Raw genomic sequence first — 27,086 nt, forward strand, 5'->3', positions numbered from 1 at the left:
TACTAAAATGACTTATTCTAAAATTACTTATAACTCAAATACAAAAACAAGCTAGAAATTTTAAACAAAATGACAAAAGTACTTGAGAAAATGAAAACAGATATTATGTAAACTATATTATTAATGTAAACTAATAATTATGAATACATTCTACTGTAGTTTGGGTGTATATACACACACTAAAATAGCATTGATCACAACAATATAATGTACAGTAAATGTATATTAATTTAAATTGATTACATTTTTCACAGTGTTACTAAATTATAAGTGTTTTTAAAGATGAAGTGAGCATTGTGTGAGGTATTTATGTGTCGTTTGGCTGCAGGTGAATATGAAATCTAAGACACTTTCATGAGTGCGGTTGCCAGATGACGAGAGTTTAAATCCCAGAATCAGAGCTTCGCTGTTACAAGGATAATTTTTCTGTCCGGTGTTTGCTTATTTTAAGCAATCTGGCAACCATGCGCACGTGCTTACTCCTCATTGCGCAAGCACCACCGCCGATGAACTGAAAACACTAACAAGCTGGAGTTTAGTGATCTAATGAAAGCATCGTTCAGCCGGTCTGTGTTCTGTGTATTGTTTGTGATTGTGATCACTGAATAAATGCACTTACTCGACCGCTGATGTTTGAATAGAGAAACATAGACTATGGTCATTTGGAATTACTATTAGGGAATTTCACTGTTGTATTTACCAGTTTTCATAATATAGACAGAGAGAGAGAGAGAGAGAGTGCAAAAGTCTTTGGTATTCATTTATATATATATTTATATATAAGAAATAACTATGTGGTTCAGCAACTAGCTCCCAATCTAAAAGGGTTTTTAGTGTCAGTGGGAACATAGTTTCATGCCACAGAGCTTCTCTTAAAACCGCAGACAGTTGACAGGCTTGTGTTTTTAGCTAAACAAAAAAAAAATTGTACAAAAATTTTAAATAAAATACTTAACCCAGTCACATAGTTTAAACTGTGAATTGCATGCACTAAAAAAGTTGACCGAATGCACTTTCTGTACTTGTTTTGCACTACTTCAGCTACATGTAGGCCTACATGATGTGTTCATTTAATAAAAAGCAGTAAGTGATCACTTGGCCTACATTTTTTTTAAATGCTTAAATTAGCTGTTCAATTTTTTTTATTTTTTTTTAAATGGGCAAAAGAAAATCATGTTTTTTTATTATTTAAATGCAAATGCAAACATATCGAGATATATATCGAATATCGTAAAAATTTTGACTATCGAGATCTTTTTATATATATATTGTTGTGAAAAAGTGTTACTTTGTGAAAGGCTGTACACAGAAGAAATTGGTACACGTGTGTACACTGAATTTCTGTCTAAGACTAATACATGCTGGCTGTTTGACAGACAAAACATGGAAGCAAACTGGAAGCAGACACACAGTTCTGTTCATTTGATATCTAGTTTACTTGTTGCTAAGATACAAGCACTAAATATCTTTTAAAGATTTCAATAACCTGGCAAATGTTTTGGTAAAAATCCAGTGAATTTATCCTCATCCTGTAGCAGCCCTTTAACTTGCCTACAGTTATGCATATGAACTCAGCACGGCTCCCAGCAGACCCAGTTATCAAATGCAGAATGGTTTATGGTTATCTGAGACTGTTTGACTTTATATAAAGCAATAGCACTCACTCTGTTTTTCTCTTGTAGTTTAAGTAGGAAGAATCTAAATTAACCAGTGGGACCCTGATGTGAGTGAGTGGTCCATGCCAAATCATGATCTAATTATGATCTGATTCCAAGCTCTTGTTTGTTTCATATGGACTGGGGTTTTAAGTTTACCACTGCAACAGAGATGCAAATAAATAACAATTATTTGAGCATATTGATGTAGTTAATTTAAGCTGGTTAGTAATGTTTCAATTAAGAATTAAGGCGACTTTATATTGAAAGTTGCTTCTCTGTTCTCTGTGATGTATTTTGGTCATAGCACAATCTCAAGTTGGGCTCATGCACTCACAGCCATGTCAGCTGTGCACTTATGACCACTGTAAAAGTGAATCTTTAGCTTGAAATCAGAGTAGGTTTCTTTTTGTTGGAAAATGTTAATTAAGCAAATACCTATGCTTTTCTAACCACAGGTTTGAGCTGCTTATCTAATATGCAGTCTCCTTTTAAACACAGAGTTTGCTGCTTTCACAAGCACTTTGCAAGAAAAGCAGAAAGGATGCCTCCTAGAAAAAGTGCAGAGATGCAAAGAGCGAAAGGGTTTGCCCTCAGAGAACGGGAATGCTGGCTTTTGAAATTGGTGTAAACCCTGCCAAACATTGGAAGGGTTTATTTTCGCTCCGTGTTAATAAAATGTGATGTTGAAACTCAATCCACCCCTCTGGTAGGTGAAAGAAGGGAAGTGGCTTATTGTCAAGAGCCACGGCCTGCAATTAATGACGCCTGCTGCCTGTTCAGTTTCATGGTACACGTTTGGAGTGACCACAATAATCTGGCACGTCTGACTCGATGAAGTAAACAAGGTTATTAGTTTTTCTAATTTTCCCTTGAACATACAACTTGCAGCAGAGACTAGGCATGCAATAGAAACACAGTCATTTTTCATACATGGGTCACTGAAAAGCGATGGGCTCACTGATTAAGAGTGTAATCTAAGCCTGTACTGTCGATAGATTCTGTAAAAGTTAAGGTGCTGTTTTCCATCTAAACTCTCTGTGAGGAATGATGTAAGTTCTGCTTTTGATTTAGGGACACTGATCGAAAAGCATGTGGTTTCCGCCTCCCTTTGATTTGTGGGGTTGGATCAAGACTAAACAAAAATAAAAAGATTCAGTGGGGTCTATTTGTGAAAATGTTGTTTATTTATTTAACAAAAGTATGAAGTAAATATATTATTTTATACCAGTTATATTTTCAGTGCTGGGATGTTATGCAGGAAATTGGAAGCAAGAAATTTGATTAGTGGCCTCAAATAGTGCAGAATATTTAGATCAATTTAATTATGAATTGCTGGAAATACTTATTTAATTTGTTTACTTAAATTGAATTTTTCATTTCATTTAATAAGTAAACAACGTGTGGGTGTGTATATAAATGTATATGCATATACACCGGAGTGTGTGTGTGTGTGTGTATAAATATGATCTCACTCAAAATCTCTCACAGAGATCCCACAAATTCTTCCAGTTGGAAGAACAAAAGCTCGGCTCAGGTAATTCAGAGGGGCTCATAAATCATTGGTGCTGGACAGTCCGAACTTGCTCTGTTTTCTCTCAATTTATAGACAGCCAGCCACTAAGCTTTGCGTGTGTGTGTGTGTGTGTGTGTGTGTGTGTGCGCGCGCACACGCTTTGTCAGGCAGATAGGCTTCCTGCTTTCTTTCTCTTTCTTTTTCCTCTGGCCATCTCTTTTCACTGAGTTCTCTGGAGTTGCAGAGGGGTGTGGTGAGTAGGTGTCACATGACACTATGTAGGTGGAGTCAGAGCAAAGCCCAGAGACTCCAGCTGAGGCTCACACTGGAGGTTTGAGGCTGAGCAGGGACGAGCAGAGGGTAGGTCAAAACACTTTCACTCTATCGTCCTCTCTTGTTCCTTTTCTTTCACTTGATATCTCCCATTCTGTTTGTGTATTGCTGACCCTTGCTGCTTTACAAACATTGACTAACATTGTAGAAAAGTTTACTTAAAAGCAAGTTGGACTTTTGTGTGTGTATATGTCGGAGTTTCTTTAAGTACTTCTGTATAAGTATGATATTTCCATGTTCACGTCTGAGACGCCGCCTGTTTTCCATGTTAGAGTTTAACGGATGTTTAAGCTGGAAAGTTCTGAGCAGGGAGGATTTATTAGGTCTCTTTAAGCATCTGTGAGTTTGCAGAGGGGGCGTGTTTGCCTGTTCCATGCTCCTTTTCCATCCTTTACTCCCTGTCTGCACCTTCTGTCTTGGCCTTGTAATTAAAAGTATGTAGGTTACAGGGCTGAACGAGACCCAGACACTCTAGCCCCTGTGTAATTTCACCTCCACAGAGCCTAATTTTTCCTATATTTCTTTTTTTGTAGGTAAAAATTTTGGAGGATTTTATTTCACCCCAGAATAAAAATTATTTATTTTATTTTATATTTAAGAGAAGCCTTTTTTTTTTTTTTAGCACTTTTATGATTTTTTGCAATGTGTTTGATTGATTGTATTTGGGTTCAACATATTTTTATTTATGCTGATTTAAATGTACAAAAATCTGTAATTAAAAATATTGTGTATATATATATATATATATATATATATATATATATATATATATATATATATATATATATATATATATATATATATATATATATATATATATATATATATATATATATATTATTTAATATTTTTTACAATTCCAGTTAAAGCATAATAGTAATTAGAAATTGGGTAAAAAATATTGCTTAATTGACACAAAGAAATCTGTAATATCTCAAAGCAAAAAAAATAATCCTAAAAATAGGCTTAATTTTCTAAAAAATATATTACTAAATTTACAGCAGTGACTTTCTGAACATGTCATTTATATGTCTGCCCACATCCAGCAGGGAATCAGGCAGAAATCCACACTCTTCCTCTCTATGCTGGTTATGTCCATGTCATTATCTGTTTGTTTGTGTGTGAAAAACCTGTTTTTCTCATTCGTTTCCTTCAGCCCATTTCAGTTGCTACCACTGACACTTTTTCTCAGACTTGCCACCATTCTTCAGGGTGTGTCCATATAGAGCTGTCTAGAGTAACAGCAATGTCAACGTTTGATTCTGTTATCAGCAGATTTAACAAAGAGCCATAGCTTGATAAGAAATGAAGTCAATAAAGCTAAAAATAAAGTTCAGGCCAATAATCAATAACAATCACTGTATGTCTCATTGTAGGTGGAAAATTTGGAGCATGGCAAAGACTATTAGATGTATTGAAAGCCAGGATGTTCACTGCTAACAAAGTGAAACCACTGTGTTTCCTACAGCACATTTCCTTCCTCCTGTGGGAGAATCTCCTCATTTTGATGAGTCATTTCAAACTCCTCGCTGCCCTTTCTCTATTTATACAGTCAACATACTCATATTCTCCCAAACCCAAAGCAGCAGACCTCTGAGGGTTTCAGCCCACTTCCACTGAAAACTCTACAGGACTTTTAGAAGGATGCTTGTGGGATGGAAATGTTTTCCATAATTGGCTTTGTTGGGAATATTCATGCTTTCCTGTATATGTCTGCTAGCACTGAACCCTTAGGCAGTAATGAAATATGGTCACCATGTACCTCTGAACACTCATCTCTTCTGTGGTGAGGGGAGCCGTGGTGGTTAAGTGTCAAACACCTGCCCGGCACATGAGGTTAACACACATAGGCTATGCTTTCTTGTATACGAGGCGCTGCTAGTTGTCTGTCATCACACCTGTATAACCAGTACTGATTTGCAATGCAGAGTATTGTGGAATGTCTAGATTTAACGGATGGTAAGAAATGAAATCCATGCCTCCACTGTAATTAATTCTTTCTTTCAGTGGACTCTTTCAATGGTCATCCTTGTTCCTATGAACAACTGAATCCTGTTTACCATCATTATGAGTGTGAATTATTCAGGTAGCTTTTGAGAAACATTAAATGTAACCTTAGGGTATTTAAGCATTAAATAATAATTTTTTTTAATCAACAGTAGCTTGCTTTTTGTGGACTGTTCACATTAAAGTGTTGCCTGGCAGTTTCACTGTATATGCTCACATTTGGTCATGAGACCAATTTCAAGGATCAACAACTCAAGTCATGATGGTTTCTGAGCATATCATATGACGAGCTATGTGAATGTGTTCATTTATCTCAGTACAGATAGCTTGCAGGAATCTCCATTTGAGCCTGTTTCTGAAGAACCGATATTGAATGTAAAAGGCCCTTTTGCAACCGGATGTTTGCCTGAGAACTGAAGCAGGCTGAGGAAAAGCGCCTAAATTTGTCATCTGATCTCTCACGGGATCTTCACTCATCTTCCTCATCGTAGAAGTGATTTCACTGTGCTGTATCAGCTTTGCCTTGATTCCCAGATGTTGTGTTTCTTCTGGGTGTCGTCAAGGCCTTGAGGTCAGATCCATGATCCATCTTTCAAATGCCATTCCTGTCGTTCCAAAGAGACACTTAACCTCTCAAGACTACTGTTGGATCATCTGTTAAGAATGCCAGGGATAGATTTCCAAAGGCCCTATCGCTCCAGCTATGCTGCGCAGGTCGCTCATATCTAGTTAGCCAGAGGAATGGATTGTGGATGACTTCATTTTGACTAAAAGCTTGCTGGCAGAACATTTCCTCTTTGCGCATTTAATGTTTTGGCAGTCAGGAACGCTAATACGCAGTGCGTCCTATAACAACAGTAGGAGTTCTTGAGCTTGTTAGCCAAGTCACACGTTTATTTTCATTTCAGTTTCTTCAAACATAAATGTTGTTGAGCATACTGTTTCCTGTTCCATATTGCTTTTCAGACCATCCTTATCACTCACTCACACTTCTGCTGTCCTTTGCCAGTTTAGGTGTATGATATACCTCACTTCCATTATTTTTTCCATTGTGCCGTGACACCATCTGCTTTTACAACCCCGAGCATCAGAGGTCCCCCTCTCTGGCCCAGCGCAGAACGAGCGGTCATCTCTTCTACACAAACACTTTGGGTCTAACACTGTGTTTGTGTAGAGTTAACATCAATTTCCCTTCTACATTGAACTGCTCTCTGCTGGAGGCCACAGTTTGCTTATTCTCTCTCACCTTTTGTCTCTCCTCTCTCTCTCTCTCTCTCGTTCGGCAACTTTCTAACTGGCTGGATCTTGCCTCTGAGTGTCTTTAGTAATTTTCCAGAGCTTAATCATTATCTTTCAGATAATTGTATGCATCTTGTTGTATATTGCATATCCTCAGGCATATTCCAGGCAGTACTTAGTGTTTTTTTTAATCATTTACTTCTGAGAAGTAAAGGTTTTAGCAAAGTGATGGCTCCCCTGAGTAATGTTTTTTCCCCCCACAATCTTTGAAGTGGTCATGGTACCGTTTGACAAAAATATAGTCTAGAAGACAAGATATATGAATCTTCCCTTTTTCTTTCTTTTTTTTTTTCTTTTGGAATCATGTTAGGGAATATGTAAGGAGAAGAAAAGGCATATTGAAAGAGTTTGTGACCATTTTTCCAGAGCTCACAGGAAATGTCTTATCAGCTGAAGTCAACTTGTATGTTTTACATGCATGCATTTGTGATGGAGCTCACATTTGTCTGGTCATTTGGGGTTCCTCTCTGGGAATGGAGCGATAATGTTAAAGTGGCTGCTTGATTCTGACAAATCATACAGGGGCTTTAATTAAGGCTACAAATACTGGAGATGCACCACATATTTGTATTAAATTTGTTATCAACATATTAGATATTTTGATTACATAGTATATATATTAATATATATATATATATATATATATATATATATATATATATATATATATATATATATATATATATATATATATATATATATATATATATATATATATATATATATAATATATATATATATATATATATTAATCTGTATGGCTCAGTATTGGATATACACTACTGTTTAAAAGTTTGCGGTCAGTAGTTTTTTTTTTTTTTTTTTTTTTTTAAAGAATTTTCTTATGCCTTTGCATTTATTTGATTAAAATATAGTAAAGTAATATTTTGAAATTACAATAAAAAATAACATAATAATAATAAAAAAATAATAAACAACTTTTGTAACAGTCTTTTACTGTCACTTTTGATCAATTTAATGCACTTGAGAATAAAAGTTTTTTTTTTTTTTTTTTTTTTTTTTACAAGTAGTATGAATAGTGTAACTTTTTATATCAGCTATTAACATGAAAATAATTATCACCTTCTCAGTATTAAGCAGAATTTTATTAATGGTGCATCACTACTATCAAACTCACTGTCTTAAACCTCTTTGTCTAAATATAAGCTGTTCATCTTGCTAGTTCGAAAGACACTCATGCTTGAAAAGATGCCTTTCTTTACAGATGGCCCAAACAGGAAGTTGCTGCAAATTCATGAAATGTGGTCTCACAGCTTGATCTGAGCACTGTAGACTCCGCTTAGTCTGGGATGAGACTTCCTCCATATGCTCTTGCAAGTCCTCTGGGGTCACTTTACAAGTGTCCCACCACGGACACAGTCCGTGATTTGCAACCTTTACCTCAGGCTGGGAGGAATAAATCAGTCATTCAGTCTGACTTCCTATCTTCTTTCTCTTTTTACTGACATCTATTTACAAAGCTATTGAATGCTTGGAGACTTCACAGTGTTAGAAGAAAGAAGTTGTTTGCCTGTAATTGAAAACCGAGAGCAACTAATACTGTCCAATGCTTGTGTTTCTGATGGAAAAGTTTTGTTTTTGTCCATTGAGACTGTGTAATATCTTGGGTTCTTGTTGGAATGTTTTTTAACAAATCACTGTGTTATGCAAAAGGCTAATTTAAAAATAACATATAATGTAAACCGTAGTTGGGTTTTCACTGTTGATGATAATAGCTGCTTGTGATGTTTGTCATGGCAGGAACTGTGATTTGGTTCACATTATGTCAAAAATGTAAAATTTCGTTATTTCTATGGATCCCACTTTGGTTAAAAACAAGTCTCAAGGTTCCAACATTCTCTAATCCAGGAAACAGCTAATCATCAGCCGCAGGACTGTGTTCTCACCTCTCCTCTCACCCTTACGTTGTCTTTCTCTGCCAGAGTTTCAGTGTTCAGTCTAACTGTTATCTCCCCAGGCATGGAGTCTGTTAGCGGTGAAGGTCCCCCAAACCTGTCAGTCCATCCTGTGTCTGTCATAGCAGTTCACTTAGTGATGACTCACAGGAAGGAGAGAGGGTTGCATGCATTTTCTCTATGGCCTTTGAAATTGCATTATTTAAGTGCCTTTTTTAATTTTTAAAGTCTTCATCTGAAAATGAGAAACATCATAATTTATTCACCTGCCAGGTTTTTTTCTTCTTTAAAATACAAAACAAATTGTGTATGTTTATACATGCATGTGTATGTGTGTGCCATTTTTTTAACATAGATTTTTATATAAATAAATATCAGTCAGTTCCTCAAGCTTTACATGGCTTCAGATGACTTTTATACAATACACAAGTGTTATGCGCTTATTTACTTTGTCGCTTTTGTGTCTTTTATGTTGCTTGAACATTTACAATCATTTATTTGAATTGCTTGCATCAAAATCAATATTTTTGAGTAATATGTTCCTTTAAATTAATGCAGCTGTTTGCACAGAGACTATAAGTTAAGAAAACCCGTAGTGATAATACCCTTAATATTATTGTATAAAGCTTAAAAATACCCTGTACAAAATGCTGCTGACGGGTGTTGAGGGCATATAAAGTTTTTTAAAAAAAATTTCCCCCCCTGAAATGGCCCCTTTCTTTAAATGTTTTTTTCTTTCTGTCGGGCAGGCCCAGGGGCCCTTTCCCAGCTACAGCACACATTGCATGCGCAGTAGCATCATGGCAGGGGTCGTTTTTCCCAAAGATCCCCCCCCCAACCTTTGCCTGGAAAAGCCCAATTGTTTTTCAGCTATGGGGGCTTTCGTCCCCTCCGGGCGCTTGGAGAAGGGAAAAGGGGCCAGGGAAACAGTGCTTTGACTAAACATCAGGGTAGGGGGGGTGAGTCAACTTTTTCAAGCATTGAAAAATGAGAAATTTCCGCTACATTTTAAAAATGTTATAGGGCAAAGAGTTTAGGGCATCACCTGATGGTATTTTTTAGTTTCAGCATTAACATCCCAGAGGATCTCTGGAATTAGCAGAACAGTAGAACTAAAGCATTAACATCCCAGAGGATCTCTGGAATTAGCAGAACAGTAGAACTCCTCTGGAATTCTTGTATTAAACCTCGAATGATTTATGTAGTGTTTACAAGAGGAAATAATTACAAGCTCTGTTGAAGACAGCAAAATGAACTTGTACTTTCGCAAGGCTGCAGCTGGTTTTTCGCATGTGGCTCTCTGGGTCAATGCGGCCAAACCTGCTGTTGACTTAACCCAGTCAGACCTGAGAGAGCCAACCCTCGGCATCAGCATTCCCATTCCCAGCTGCAGCTCGTTTGTCTTGAATCCTGTCTCTCACATTCCCTCACATTTTCCTGACGAAAGTGTCAGAAAGTCGAAAAGTGCTGCCTTTGTAGGTACTAGGCAGTATACAGGGGAAGGAGGGCAGCAAGGCACGTCTGAATCCAATGTCAGTGGTGGGATTGGATAACATGGTGTTTAAAGAGAGAGAATTAGCAGCCCAACTCCATGCAGAAAGAAATGATTACTACAGTATGATGAGCCCAAGGCTGATGGATGTGAGCTAGCGAGGTTAAAGAAAACCACAGCTAAACACGAGCTCCTGTTAGCAAGAACCAAAGAAATGATAGCTTCAGTCAAACCACAGGACAGCTCAAGTGGAAGCATCACTCATTATCTGTGAATGAATAAGGGTATATAAACAGTATTCAACATCCTTGGAAGTTTTTTTTTTTTTTTTTTTTTACATTGATTTAGTCTTTTTGACAGTGATCAAAAGAATGATGTGCTGCAAATGCAACTATTTATTTAAAAATAAAATAAATGTCCTCTCTTTCCTGCATTTTACCTTTGCTCTAGCTTGTGTACTAATATAGATTCTAATTTAAACTTGGCATTGTTTACTTATGATTATTATTGGCTCATTTGTAAGTCTCTTTGGATAAAAGCATCTGCTAAAGGAAAAAAATGTAAATGTTAAAACATTTGTTTCATATCAAAATGAAAATTCTACAAATTTGTCAAGGTTGATCACAACACAATTTGAACACAAACTATATATGCATAAGTATTCATGCCCTTCTAGTCAATATAGACATCCAACTATAAATTCTCAACTGGACTGAGATATAAACTCTGAATTTGGCTCATTAATGTTGTTGTTTATAAGCCATTATTATTTACTGTAGTAGCTTTGTGTTGATGTGCAAGCATCTTCTTTCATCCCCACAGAATGATTGTGCCACCACTGCACTTCACAGTGGGGACGGTGTGTTTGTGATGATGGACAGCGTTTGGCTGGCTCCAAATGGGGTGTTTAGTCTGACAGCCAAAAAATGGCTCAATTTTGGTCTCATGAAACCATAGAATCTTCTTCCAGCTGGCTGCAGAGTCTCCCACATGCCTTCTGGCACTCTGTAGCCGAGATGCCATGTGACATTTTTGAACAGTGGCTTTCTCTTTGCCACTCTCCCATAAAGCTATAAAACCATCTCAGCCAGTGAAGCTGAACTCAGAGTCTCATTAGTCTCAGTTTTTGAGGAAGATTTACAGCTCTGCCATACTCTTTATATTTCTTAATGATTGATTTACCAATATACTCAAAGGGATATTCAATTGGATTTGCCAACTGTAATTTTTGATTATTTTAGATAATTATCTATAGATTTTTCACTTTGACATTTGTCAGTAATTCGTCAAGTGCTAGTGCCATTTTTGAAGTGAATATTCTTTTATCTGTTATTCGCACCAAGAGTCACAGTCTACCAGACTTTCGGGTCATTCTTAACACAACAATCTTGCGCAGACATGCGCCTCATTGCTGAGAGACAAATTAACAAATGAAAACAATGTGTTATAAAATTGGCTTAAAATACCAAACATTTTTCTTTTCTTCCAATTGGATCAAATCAGTTCTGAAGTTTAAAAAAAAAAAACAGAGTCTGTGCCCATCATACACAATGTAATTTCTGTGAAGTCTGTCGATACTGACTGACCAAAATCTGCAGACTGGCTCTGACTTCAGGCAACTACTGTTGACTCATCTAGATTGCAAATCATGGCAAAACATCTGGGCAAAATTAATGTAGGTTATTCCAGCTTTATGTTGATATGATTGTTGTACATGTGTACAGGTCAGAGTGGTTTGGGGAAGTCCACACTGATGAACACGCTCTTCAAGTCTAAGGTGAGCCGTAAGTCTTTCCCGGGCACGGCTGAGGAAAAGATCCCCAAAACCATCGAGATCAAGTCCATCAGTCATGGTAAAGCTGCATAGCTGGATCTATTTTTTGTCATTTTTAATTAATGTGCCATTCGTTCATTTATGGATGGCCATTCACCTATAATGATATTGAGTTCAAAGAGTGTTACCAGCCACTAGAATTCAATAAAATCTTAATTTCATCAAGCTTCAGTGGACATGCTTTATTGAGTGCGTTAGTTGTATGATTTAATTTTGTCGTCCATTTTGTACACAGATATCGAGGAGAAAGGAGTTCGAATGAAGCTGACGGTCATAGACACACCAGGGTTTGGTGACCAGATCAACAACGAGAACTGGTAAAATAGCCTCCAGTTTTATTATGGTCTGAAATGTACTGCATTCAGTCAGGTCCTCTTTTGTGAAATATAAATGACAGTCTAAAGCAGTTCTGTTAGTGTTGGCTGTTTAGTTTTGTTCTGGGCATGCTCTGCACCCGTCTGTGAAGCCATGCTTGGAGAACATCAATCAAACTCGACAAAAAAAAAACACATGCCAACATTCCCAACTATCAAAGTGATGCTGATCAACGCTTCATCTTCTAAGAATATCCGACTGGAAAATCCAGAGAGATCAATGTAGTGCCAATCACTCTTAGTCTAGAGACATTTTGAGGGAGAAGTGTCATTACATTAATTTCTCATTCATCTCCTTTCAACAGTTGGCAGCCCATAATGAAGTTCATCAATGACCAGTATGAGCAGTACTTGCAGGAAGAGATCAATATTGACAGGAAGAAGAGGATCCCAGACTCAAGAGTGCACTGCTGCATATACTTCATACCACCCACAGGACACTGGTTAGTAAACATACAGGTGCATCTCAATAAATTAGAATGTCGTGGAAAAGTTCATTTAAGTAATTCAACTCGAATTGTGAAACTCGTGTATTAAATAAATTCAGTGCACACAGACTGAAGTAGTTTAAGTCTTTGGTTCTTTTGATTGTGATGATTTTGGCTCACATTTAACAAAAACCCACCAATTCACATCTCAACAAATTAGAATATGGTGACATGCCAATCAGCTAATCAACTCAAAACACCTTCAAATGTTTCCTGAGCCTTCAAAATGGTCTCTCAGTTTGGTTCACTAGGCTACACAATCATGGAGAAGACTGCTGATCTGACAGTTGTCCAAAAGACAATCATTGACACCCTTCACAAGGAGGATAAGCCACAAACATTCATTGGCAAAGAGGCTGGCTGTTCACAGAGTGCTGTATCCAAGCATGTTAACAGGAAGTTGAGTGGAAGGAAAAAGTGTGGAAGAAAAAGATGCACAACCAACCGAGAAAACCGCAGCCTTATGAGGATTGTCAAGCAAAATCATTCAAGCTACAGTTGTCGTATTCCTCTTGTTAAGCCACTCCTGAACCACTGACAACGTCAGCGGAATCTTGCCTGGGCTAAGGAGAAGAAGAACTAGACTGTTGCCCAGTGGTCCAAAGTCCTCTTTTCAGATGAGAGCAAGTTTTGTATTTCATTTGGAAACCAAGGTCCTAGAGTCTGGAGGAAGGGTTGCTTGAAGTCCAGTGTTAAGTTTCCACAGTCTGTGATGATTTGGGGTGCAATGTCATCTGCTGGTGTTGGTCCATTGTGTTTTTTGAAAACCAAAGTCACTGCACCCGTTTACCAAGAAATTTTGGAGCACTACATGCTTCCTTCTGCTGACCAGCAGAAGGAAGATGCTGATTTCATTTTCCAGCAGGACTGGGTACCTGCCCACACTTCCAAAAGCAGCAAAAGTTGGTTAAATGACCATGGTGTTGGTGTGCTTGACTGGCAAGCAAACTCACCAGACCTGAACCCCAAAGAGAATCTTTGAGGTATTGTGAAGAGGAAAATGAGAAACAAGAGACCAAAAATGCAGATGAGCTGAAGGCCACTGTCAAAGAAACCTGGGCTTCCATACCACCTCAGCAGTGCCACAAACTGATCAACTCCATGCCACCCCGAAATGAGGCAGTAATTAAAGCAAAAGGAGCCCCTACCAAGTATTGAGTACATGTACAGTAAATTAACATACTTTTTAGAAGGCCAACAATTCAGTGAAAATGTTTTTTTTTTTATTAGTTTTATGAAGTATTCTAATTTGTTGAGATAGTGGATTGGTTGGGTTTTGTTAAATGTGAGCCAAAATCATCACAATTAAAAGAACCAAAGACTTAAACTACTTCAGTATGTGTGCATTGAATTTATTTAATACACAAGTTTCACAATTTGAGTTGAATTACTGAAATAAATGAACTTTTCCACTACATTCTAATTTACTGAGATGCACCTGTACATCTGTGTACTTCAGAAATGACTTGAAACAGATCCTCATTTACCTAAACATCCATGTGAACATAAGACACTTTGAATACTCAAACTGTGTACTAGGATCACTCTATAGGCCTTGTGCTGCATATACCTCATGTCTAGTAACTGATATCAGCTCTGTTTGCATGAAAAAGTGTTGTACATTGCCTGCCTAATGATTATGTACAATAAAGGGGGAAAAGTCAGTGGGAAAGGATGGTTAGGAATGTAAGGGCCTCCAGAGGGCAGTACTGTTCCTTCTGCAGAATGAAGTGATGTTCAGTGTAGAGTAAATCAAGTCAAGCTGTGTCTTGATATGTGATTTTTGCACATTCAGTTTACACTTGAACACACTGTGACCAAATACAAATACACCCTAATACTTGTGTTCTCATGACCTTTTTTAGAAACAGGAATTGCCAAGGCATCTTTTGGTTTAATAATTTTAGCTCTAAAACCTGACCTGCTTGTAAAATTGGTGTTGAGTAGAGTCACCACACTTATTTTAACAAGACCTTGTATAACACATTTCTGCTTGACCTTTGGCTGGAAGGGCAGGCTTTTAACAATGTGACTCTTACAGAAACATTAGCGAGCATTTTTCCAACTTCATTTCAGTATGTGGTTCTTCAGGGTTTTAAAACATTTTATAGATTGAAATATGCTTTGCCCTCCTGAGCAGCTACAGTTTACGTCATGGATTTGTATTCACTGTTTACCATTAGCACATTTCCTTGTTACATCTAATAATATATTTTGTGCCAGATTAAGTGGGTGGTCTGTTCTGTTGTTTCACTCTGATGAATAATCATTGTGTATGCTTGTGTTTTTATGGCTGTTTTTGGCCAGCTTGAGTCTCCAGGCATTCTGCATTCTTCTTCATGTACTGCAGGATAGTTTTTAGTGGTCTTTAGAATAAAATGTGTGTATGCACATGTACACATGCTCTGTTATCCTGACAGAGGCACGACCCATATTAGCAGAGATGCTTTCTGTCTGTCTAACATGTGATAGCGCAGAGTAAATATAAAGAGACTTCTGGACTAAGAAGTGCAAAGCAAACCACCTGAATAGAGTTTATGCCAAAATATTGATCTACTCTGGCAACAAATTTAACAGCAAAATTCTTTTAAAAAATTTAAAATACAAAGTACAACCTTATTCATAATTATCAAAAAAATAAAAAAAATCATAATAAATAATATAAAAAATGAGTATTATATATATATATATATATATATACACACTGCCACTGAAAAGTGTTTTTAAGAGGTCTCTAATCCTCACTAGGGCTGTATTTAGATGAAAAATACAAGCATTAGTAATATTGTGTTTTCTATTAGAATATATTTTTGAAAATTAAATTTATTCCTTATTGACGCAAAGCATCATTACTCCAGTCTTCAGTGTCACATGATCCCTCAGAAATCATTCTGATACGCTGATTTGCTGGTCAATAAACATTTCTTGTAATTATGAGTCTTAAAAACCGTTGTTCTGCTTAATATTTGTGTGGAAGGTTGCTACATTTTTCAGGATTATTTTGATGAACTAGAACAAAAAAATTTATTTGAAATAGAAATATTTTGTAACATTATAAATGCCTTTACTGTCAGTTCTGGTCAGTTTGAGACATCATCCACCCATCTATCCAACCTATTTTGAAAAAGATTTAAGGACCGTGAACACACATACCAAACATGACTGACTGTTTCATGTCCATCCAGCACTGCAGATGTCACTGCTCAGCAGCTGCAATCTGGCTTTGAACAGCTCGGCTAATTAGAGCCAAACAGTCAGCCACAGAGACTACAGTCTGGGTCTGCTGCAGTCACACTGGCAGGAGATTTGTTCAGTTCTAAGAATCTGTGCCATTTCCTTTTACGTTTTTTTTTTTTTTTTTTCAGTTCACTTTCAAACACTCCTTACACCTTTGTTTTGCGTATTGCGTTCAAATAATCTTTCCATGGCCAAACATCTGTAGAGTTTGTGTCACATCTCAGGTGGTGCTTATTTTGGGTGGTTCTCGCCCTCTGGTGGTTAATGTGTAGTTCTGTTAGAAGTAACTTACTATAGGTTTCATTATAGTTAGGGATGTAATGCTTAACCGCGAGCCGGTTAAAAAACGATTCAAATATGTGATGATTCAAATCAGTCGAGATGCTAAACAAATCACAATTAATTAAGGTGTAGGAGTTTATATGAATGCATGTCTGAGGAGAACTTACTGTCTTTAGAAGAGTTTAGATGGCATTTTTTCTTTTCATCTTCCCTCTATATAATGCATATTAAAGTTCATAATTGCAGCACTGCTTTGTTTACAGCGGAAACAAAGGAAACGCTTTAAGTGCCACCTGCTGGCAGAGAGTGAATCTGTGTCTCATTCAGCTCGTCCGCTGTTTCATGTTCTGTTTTTGCTTCAAATTTCGAAATTATACAATCTAATTTAGATTAAAAACTGCTCAAGTTGCATGTATGCAGCATATTTGTTTGGATCATGATTAAAATGCAGTGGTTGCCTTTAATTTTAAATGGAAAGAGCACAGACAAAGACTTATTTTGTTTATATGAAGATATTTATTTTGTGTTATTTATTTGAATTGGGGCTTGTTTTATAATTTCAATTTAGTTTTTTTTTTACATTTACATTCTATTTAAATTTTGTCATTTAGCAGATGCTTTTATCCAAAGCGACTTACAAATGAGGACAATAGAAGCAATCAAAACCAACAAAAGAGCAATAATATGCAAGTGCTATATTAGTATATTATTATAGTGTTATATTTCAATTACACAAAAAAGTGCAGCATTCTGTCGAAGCAATAATAAAAGGACACATTTTAATTTAGAATTTGTCTTAAATCTCATTTTGTAAAAAAGAAATAAATTCGAATAGAATCATGAAATTAAAATCGTGAATCGAATCGTAAGTTGAGTGAATCGTTACATCCCTAATTATAGTGCTTTTAAAAAGTGCAGTCCATCACATCTATTTCTCCTTTGTCATTTCCTCAGTCTTAGGCCTTTGGATGTGGAGTTCATGAGACGTCTTAGTAAGGTGGTGAACATTGTTCCTGTCATCGCTAAGGCTGACACCCTGACTCTGGAGGAGAGGGACTTCTTCAAAAAGAAGGTGAGCTAAAGTTCGACTTACAAATGAATGGCTGTTACTGCTTTCTTCTTTACAGAGTTCAGGGTAATTTTTTTTTGTATGTATATATTATCAGCTCATACTGTTCTATAGCACTTACTATTAAGTTCTGTATATCATTATTTTTAAGAAATTATGTAGTTATTTAATTGTATACACTTAATTATTTGTCCTAACCAGCAACTCCTTAACATACCCATTGGTAACCCTCTTGAAATACTTAACCTTATTTATTTCAATATATTTAAAGCCTAAAAATCCTACATAGATCCCCCCCCTCTTTCTTTCTTTCTCTCTCTCTCTCTCTCTCTCTCTCTCTCGATCTATATATATATATATATATATATATATATATATATATATATATATATATATATATATATATATATATATATTTGTAATATAGGATCTATGTAGGATCTTTAGGTTTTAAATTGTTTGATGTTTGAATCAGGTCTCCTATGTTGGACTAGAGTTGGCTAGATGGCGCTGTCACAAAAAAAGGGGTGGGGGCGGGGGTCCTAGTAGAAATGTGTCCTGAAACTGCAGCCTCTGGTATTTCAGGAACACAGTATTGGGTTAATTTAATTAATATAATAAGTAATTGATAATGATTGTTTAAATGAATATAATAATTAATACTTTTGACTCATCCATTTTATTCAAAATAGTTTAAAGGCTGAAATGTGAAATTTTATAAAACTTTTTGTTTTTGTGAAAACTTGTATGTGAACTGTAAATCATGCTTTTTACAGTTTAATTTGTTACTATAGACATCTCCCTACCCTGTTCATATGGTATTAATTTTATTTGTGCAAGTCTTAAAGGTCTTAAAGTCTTAAATTTGAGCTTAAAAATCCTGCAGAAACCCTGAGAGTTAAAGTTAATGTGCTGCTATACTTATTTTTTATTTAAATAAAATACTGTAGATACTGTAGAATATTCAATAGAACCATTTCACTGCGTATTAATATTTGAAAAACACTTTCATATCAAACTGAAGTGGTGTAAAGTATCTTTAAATAACAGATGACTTGACATTTTTATGACAAGATAAGGCTAGTTCAGGTTTTAAAATGTCATGTGGTGTGGCAGCAATACCAACTTAATATGAGATTTTATGTTATGATATTTGTTTATTGAATATAGGAAAATAATTTTATTAATACTTTGTTGAAAATAATGAGATTAGGATGTGTACACTCACATGTATTCAAAATGTACGGAAAATATGTTATTGGTACATTGCACATTACCTGCAATTAGTGATTAAACTTAAATTTTCTTTGAAATCACATTAATGTTTTTCAAAACCCCATTTCTGTGTGTATTTCTAAAAACTTGCCGCATACATTTAAAAAAAGATTATTCCTTTCATTTATCGTGGAAACTTATTTTTATGTCCGGCATGTTGTATGAGATAGAATCAGACAAAATACAATGTGGATCTTTGTGCGGCTAGCCCCCGGTGGAATAATGTGAATACCACAAACCAATGCATTGATGTGTGGAAGAACTAGTACATGCTGTCTTTTTCTTCATTTCCAAGACTGCAGATGGTGTCTCTACAGTTTCTACAGAAACACTGCTGCCCTGTCAAAATACAAATGCAGTTTTATTAATAATGTGTTGATGGATTACTTAAGACAATATGCATGGCAAAAAACAAGGATTGTCTTGGAAGTCTTACATTTTCTTGTTGCTTTTGATTATTCTGAAACAAATCTGCAGTGGACTAGTTCGTTTATGCAGTTCTAGAGCACTGGATTGAGTCTGAGATGACACATGGTATGATGAAGTGTAGGTAAGCAACATCTGTTCTGGGATTGTTAGTTGCGTTTCACAAAGCAGTAAAGAAGTACTCACCAACCTCAACAGCTTCTTGTGCTTGTGCTGGCATGCCTCTTACAGGAGGAACACATGCTGTTTGGAGCGCACAGACACAGATCTTTCTGTTTTGGAAAAAGCTCCTGACAGATTCCAAAAGCATTTGTTTTCTAAAGCCAAACTTAGTTTAACTTCAAGGAAAAATTAGAGTATCAAAGTTTGCTCACCCTGTGATGTCACTTCCAGTCTTGCACAGAATGTATGCGTTGAAAAGAAATTAGTTTCTTTTGACTTTCAATATGTATTATCATGATAATTATAAATGAAGTGTTTCTGAAGATGACATGATTTTTTAATTGTTTATGCATTTTATATATACAGTACTTTGTCATCTTGTATAGATCAGGGAAGAGCTTCGAGCCAATGGGATTGACGTCTATCCACAGAAAGAGTTTGATGAGGATGCAGAGGACAGAATGATCAATGAGAAAATAAGAGTGAGTTTGCAGTACATTTAGAAAATATCCATAGTTCATGTAAGAGCGTGGTGATATTCTCTGTTTCTTTCCTCTGTCATTTAGGAAATGATTCCTTTTGCTGTAGTAGGAAGTGACCAGGAGTATCAGGTCAATGGGAGAAGACTATTGGGAAGGAAAACAAAATGGGGAACCATTGAAGGTATTCTTTAGAGAAGAGAGGGAAAGTGATTAGCAGACTATGCAGACAGCTACATTCCAAAAGTACATCAAGGGAGCTCATTAACCGCAGACACACGGCTGTGAGTCAAACATCAGAAAGCTTTATCCTCTGTAAATGAAGACTCACTCAGAAGACCATTATGAGTGCGTCTTTTTTCCTGTGAGTCAGCGCACTGCTGGACAGTTAAATGCCTTTATCACCATTGATGGGGACTTCACCACTCCCCCCCCCCCCCCCCAAGTAATTTAATTACGTATAATAATAGAACTTATTACTTAAGGATTCTTTGATGAATAGAAAGATGAAAAAACAGCATTTATTTGGAATAGAAATCTTTTGTATCATTAATATTGAATTTTAGATTCTAGCATATATTATAATTGTAAAATTCTGTGTTATTTTATATTATATGATTTATACAGACTAAAGTTTTATCATTATAGACTAGTATAGTTTGACTATTGTTAATAGTAAAACTATTTTTTGAATAGTAAGTATCTGGGTGGTTGATGTACTTAGTAAAAAACTTTCATTTTTGGTGAGATGTTTTGAGTCAAATGACTCTGTAATTATCCTGTGATCTTTCTGAAGAGCTTGACTCCTCTTATTAAAGTCTTGCTTTGAAAACCTTTAATTTCCTGCACTGGATGTCTATTCCATGGTGGCTTTCCCGTTCTATTTCATGGAGTTTGACATAATCTATAATTCATAAACATTTCTTCACATCCAGGCAGCTGTGGATTTGTCACACTGAATTTGTCAGGCTCTCAGGGTTATCTTTCTGTAAGGCTTCAGTTGAAATTGAATTACTCGAGTTTGGGGTGATTCTGTCTCATCTCTGTCCACCTCTCCCCGAGTATACCTGCAACAGCTCCACCTAGTGAACAAGTGCTTATTGCTTTGTGTTGCTCCAAATGGCTAGAGAGAAATCTGATCAGTGCTCTCTGCCTTCTGTTTGTAACTCTTGTGTCTGCTGTGTTTTGGTGTCTATAGTTGAGAATATTGCCCACTGTGAGTTTGCCTACCTGCGGGACCTCCTCATAAGGTCAGAGGATTAATTCTATGTCTGTAGTTAACAAACAGTATTACAAGTATACCCTTGTGGAAAAGAAGTGTGCTTAATTGTGTCAAATGTGCTTTAATTAAGGCCATTTAAATTTAATCAAGGAGTACAAGTTTCTGACTGTTTCTTAAAACACTGAAGTACACTCTAAAAAAAGTGCTCTTTGTAATATGTAACATTTGTTGTACTATTAAAAGCAGATTTTAACTTGATTTATAAGTAGACATGTACTTGATTTATAATTTTAACTGTAGTGTTATTTGACATTTTAAAGTTAATATATTTTCGATGTACTAAATAGCAACTTCATTACAAATGTGTAATTACAAATGTATTTAAATACAGGTTTTGATAGAAATTATATTAAAGAATATATTAGTTTACCATGAATCCTTATCAGGATATTCGACAGTTCACTTTAACCACATTTCAGAGACAATAGAAGTAATTATAAATTGGCATTTAATTGCAATTAACATGGATTGAAGTGTCAGAAAACATAACATTCCGTTCACACTGAAGTATGTTGTTAGAAAGTATATTAATTCTGTAACTACTCTTTTTAAAAGAATGCTAAAGTGTATTTCTTTTTTACAAGTGTACAGCTATGTCACTAAATTTTGGATGGTTTATCCAAAAATTTAATTCTGTCATCATTTGCTATTTGCATGTTTCCCTGTTTTATCCATACAAGGAAAGTCAGTCAAAGTCAAGAGTCATTGGATGGACAAAAAAAAAAAAAAAACGCCTTTTTATTTAAAAAATATATTTTGTGTTTCACAGACTAAAGTAGGTTAATAATGCTTTGGACCTTTTTAAGGGTCAGTAAATGGTGTCAGAATTGTCATTTTTGGGTGAACTATCATTATTATTATTATTATTATTCATTAGCCATCATGCTGGGTTGTTTTTGTCGTCCTAATGTGTTTTTGGCTCATGTCCTGCAGAACCCACATGCAGAACATTAAAGACATCACCAGCAGCATCCACTACGAGATGTACCGTGTCCGCCGGCTCAACGAGAATAACACCCAGGCCAACGGCCTCGGAGAGCACCATCCGGCCTGCCGTGAAATCTAACTCCCCCATCCAAATGACCCTTCCAGCTCTACCCCCATTCTTCACTCCTTTACAATCCCCAAACCTTCATTCACCTTATGCTCTGTCCTGCCCCCTTCCATCAGCCATGGACTGGGGTGAAGAGGTCCATCTAGAGAAGCACATAATGACTTTACCTCCCAGAAGCTCCAGCACATTGCCCTTTAATCCTCACGCCCACTGCACGGGCACTGGAGGGGCGAAGGGGTCAAAAATACAACTAGAGCTTCTCCATATACTGCATGCGTTTGACTCACTCTGCTGATGCTTCAGGTCTGTGTCTGTGTGCAGAGGTTGATTATGAGGCAGGTTCTGATAGGTCAGGCTGTGGGAAAACTCCTCCTTTTGATATTGGAATGATTATTTTACAAAATAATGCTCAGAATTCTCCTTTTTATGTGATTTGTTGAATGCTCTCTTAATATTTATGATTAATTTTGAGCAAGACAGATAAGAGACAAGGCTAAGCCATCTATTGAAACCAGAGCTGATGTGGCAGCACATTAAAATTTCCATTCCGCATTATAAAACTACAGGTAATCTGATTTCTTTCACTAGTTGCCTACGGCATTGTGGAGAACCTGTTGTGCCACTGCTATTTGTTTTATCACATCTGTGCAAATAATTACAGGAAAACAGTCTCATTGGACCCCCGCTACCATATTAAAACAGTAATGATTGGGATTACAGCTTTGGGATTTGTGTTGGAAAGGTTTTCCAAACTGAGTAGTATTTATGTTGATTAAATGGGATCGTTACATGCTTTAAACAAACGATCTTATTTATTGCAGAATGTCACCTGAACTCGGAGAATTGCAGTGTGTTCAATAGGCTTTTAATGAATGAATTATTTTTATTTTTTTATCAGGCAGTATTCAGTGCCGTTTATCTTAAACCTTCCAGACTGCCTCGTTCTCTTCCATGCCTCATGTGGAAATCTGCACCATCTTTTGTCAGTTTAGGTGTCTCGTTTTGTCTTAGCCCGGAGGAAAGAGCCGACAGGAGAGGAAACTCAAAGTGCCAAGATGTCTGTGTGCCTTAAAGCTGCCCGCCTTGTCTGAAGAGGAGCCACTTTTAAGAACGGTGAAATTCCTCAGGCTTTATTCTTGTCTGCAAACCCCTTTATAAATGCTCATCATTGGGAAAATATCTTTGTTTTGTCCTGTGCTGTATATTCATAGTGATAAAATTTTTGTATTGGTATTCAGAGTAACACAAATAACTTTGATATCCTGTTATTTTAAAGAAATAAAGATTTAAATGGTAAATAATTATTTTGACTCTTTTTGTTTGACTCTTAAATATGTATTGATGTAATTGCACACATTTTGTGCCAGTGAGAAACAATTAATGATGACTCCTGTTTTCCACTCCATGATTTATGATTGTTTTTTGTGCAACATTTTCCATCGAGGTGCTAAACTAAATTGTAAATTAGGTTAAATGAATTTAACTTTTATTAAAGCCATATCATTTTGACAATCATTTGACATTTGCTCTTCTAGAAGTATGTGAGAATTGCTTATTTTTAATGCATTTCCCAAGTAATTAGTTTTATTAACAAGATTAGTGTACATTACTTCAGAGAGAGCAATTTGTCTTTTAGTACATTTTATTTGAATCTGTTATCAGTAATGATTATATGGCTCTTTAACTACCATGATGATGACATTTAAGATATTTCATACATTCTAGAATATTTTATTTATTTTTTATATCTATTTTGGTGTAACATGCTGTAATTTCCTCTAGATCATTTTGCTCCTTAGCATAGAGATGAGCTTAAATCTGACTCTTTTAACTTCACATGTATTGGAAGCCTTTAACATTTTCAGCATATTTTCATTTTTGGGTGAGCTATTTCTTTAACAGCTCACCTGAATGAGGTTTCTTACAGTAGAGAACAATCCCTCTTGAATAACCCATTACTATCACAGTTACAAAGTTTTTTACTATCCTGAAATGTAATGTTATGTGCATTTTAAGATGCATGGAGTTGATCCTAAACACAAGCACCCAGGATTTATTAGCAAATATTTTATAATCCCTCGCCATGCATCTCAAAATGGAGATGCGTTTTCATCACTCTTAAAATGGTGCCCCATTTTCTCACCTTTTAAAGAAACAGATGGTGCCCTGTTTTGCTTGCACACTGCCTCTCAGCTCACAAAACTCTCTTTCCCAGAGATCTCCCGTATCCCAGGGAATAAGACATTTGTTATCCACAATGGTATGTTTGCTCTCCCTCCCTCCTGCTCCTCCCATTATGTGTGGCAGAACCGCTTTTGCATGTTGCTGTAATTAAATTAATTTGCCATTTAAATAAGCATAGTTTGTCTCTGGATGCCCTCTTCATGAAGATGGGAGAATCTAAAATAATCTAAAATAGTTTTAAATGCTACGAGTGAATTTATAATCTGGTTTGTAAAATGGATATTCAGAGATTTACTAAAGGTCACTTTTAACAGTGATATTAAATTAGTGTTTTTTTTTAGATTAAGTGATGGCAAATGTAATTTAGCTAACAAAATAAACCTGAACAGTTAAATAATATAACAAATGTAATTATGTGGTACTGATATAATTGTGTATCCCTAATAGTAATGCATTACTGCTTGATTTTAAGTGAATTTAAATGCAATATGTGTGTGTGATAGCCTATATTGAGTCACTGTGGGTCAAGAAGCCAAACCAGCTGAGAACCGCTGGTGAACAGTAAAGCCGTAACAACCATAGACACCCCGTAATTAGAAATGGCCAAATCGCCCCCTCCAGAATTTGAAATTCTTGCACTGCTTGCACTATTATGCAGCACTTTGTTTGCTGATAGGATGAGAAAAAGGTCTTGGTGTAACTTTCAACGTTACATTTTAAGACTGGTCTGCCTCAGTGCATGTCAATGTCAAAGTAATTGAGATGGCCAATCAAATCAAAGTAGGTGGGGTTTACGGTAGCAGAGCGTGAAATCCACCCAGTGATGCCAGATTTGGCGGTTTTGAATTTGATTGTGCAGGTAAAATTTGGTTCGGGCAGGTGGACAAAATTTTGGCTCGTTTCTATGGTATACTGAAAAACAATGATGAGCATATCATATGTTTTAAAGGCTTATATTGGCAAAAAAATAATTTACAGTGTTAACCCTTGTTCTTCATAACCTTCACTCTGGCCTGCTGGATATTAGCTTCTGGGACAAATCCTGACTGATGGCGATCCATTCTTGCTTTATTAGTTCTCAGAGTTGATCACAATTTGTGGGCTTCTGGTTGTCCACTCGCCTTTTGATGACTGACCACAGGTTCTCTCTGGGATTGAGATCTCGGGAGTTGCCTGGCCACGGATCCAAAATTTCAATTTAATGATCTTCCAGCGTCTTCTTTATCACCCCTGCTTTGTGACATGATGCTCCATCATGCTGGAAAATGCACGGATCATCACCAAATTACTCATGGATCGTTGGAAGAGATCGCTCTTGGGGGACGTTTTGATGCCATTCTTTATTCATGGCAGTGTTTTTGGGCAGAATTATGAGAGAGCCCACTCCCTTTTTTGAAAAGGTACCCCACACATGGATGATCTCAGGATGCTTCACTGTTGGAACAACACAAGACTCATGGGTAGCGTTCACCTTTTCTTCTCTGAACAATATATTTTCCTGATGTCCCAAACAGTCGGAAGGGAGCTTCATCAGAGGAAATAACTTTGCACCAGTCTTCTGCTGTCCAATCCTTGTACTTCCTACCGAATTTCAGCCTGTCCTTGACGTTTTTCTTGGAGAGAAGTGGCTTCTTTGCTGCCCTTCGTGACACCAGGCTGTTGTCCAAAAGTCTTGGCCTCACTGTGAGTACAGATGCTCTCACACCGACCTGCTGCCGTTCCTGATCAAGCTCTGCACTGATGGAGACACCATTCTGTAGCTGATTCCTCAGGAGGAGACATCCTGGCGCTTGCTGCACACTCTGGGATGTCGTGAAGACTTCTTCACTGCAGTCGAACCTCTCATATTGAAGTTCTTGATGATCTGGTAAATGGTTCTTTCAGGTGCAATATTCTTTGTAGCAATTTCCTCGCATGTGAGGCCATTTTGATCAAAGTGATGAAGGCTGCACGTGTTTCTTTGGAGGTAAACATTGCTAACAAGAACACAATGATTGGAAGCACTTCTTCCCTCTTTTTATAGGAATCAGTCTGCTCTTACACTCTGTTTAGTATGATAGTGATTTCACCTGACTAGCACTCATTCACACTTTGACGTGCTGCTGATATTATTAGTCAATTAATGTTAGCTGGTCATTTTGTGTCAGGATCAAAAAAAAGTGACTTTTTTTTGTTTGTTTGTGTGAAAAGTTCTTTTTTTTTTTTTGGTCAATGAAGCTTTGAGCAATTATTTGAAATGCATCTGATCACTCTATAATCTAGAAACAGTGTTAATGTTTAAGCAGCAAACAGCTTAAGCACCAAATTTAGCAAAATACAAAATTTATGTCACTGACAAAACTTTTGGCCATGACTGTACTGCATCTAATCAGTCATCATATCGTTACTAAACACACGCCCACAGTGTCTGCTGGTGCTGATGTTTACATCACGGCCGTACTTTAAGCCAATCACTAGCGATCAGCAGAAAGACATGATGGCTCGTGTGATGGGTTTTTAAGCGTGATAAGGGATCAGATTTTGAACGAATAGCTGTAGCTATATTTAAGTGATCACAATGCCAGAGCGGCCTAAAGATAAGTTACACGGTAAAGAGTGGGATAGTGACTCGACTCTCAAAACGTGAATTAGGCCTACACCTGAAATTCACAGTTGAATAAATGAATCAAAATCGAAACTGAATATGTGGGACTATAGCTATCCTATGTCAGGACATATTTTA

The 27,086-nt window shown here is 36.5% G+C and overlaps 1 protein-coding gene across 1 annotated transcript in view; it reads left to right on the forward strand.

Moving 5' to 3' along the window:
* Positions 1–23,484, forward strand: part of LOC109048039 (septin-9-like) — a 71,826-nt gene extending 48,342 nt beyond the window's left edge. The window contains exons 6-13 of the mRNA XM_042732942.1: positions 11,928–12,071; positions 12,288–12,369; positions 12,732–12,869; positions 17,388–17,505; positions 19,752–19,847; positions 19,932–20,028; positions 21,043–21,094; positions 22,060–23,484. Of these exons, the coding sequence (XP_042588876.1) occupies positions 11,928–12,071; positions 12,288–12,369; positions 12,732–12,869; positions 17,388–17,505; positions 19,752–19,847; positions 19,932–20,028; positions 21,043–21,094; positions 22,060–22,192 (860 nt within the window). The 3' untranslated portion in view covers positions 22,193–23,484. The remainder of the gene's footprint in view (positions 1–11,927; positions 12,072–12,287; positions 12,370–12,731; positions 12,870–17,387; positions 17,506–19,751; positions 19,848–19,931; positions 20,029–21,042; positions 21,095–22,059) is intronic.
* Positions 23,485–27,086: the final 3,602 nt, after the last annotated feature.

This window comes from Cyprinus carpio, chromosome A3 (genome assembly GCF_018340385.1).
Source record: "Cyprinus carpio isolate SPL01 chromosome A3, ASM1834038v1, whole genome shotgun sequence".
Lineage (NCBI taxonomy): Eukaryota > Metazoa > Chordata > Actinopteri > Cypriniformes > Cyprinidae > Cyprinus > Cyprinus carpio.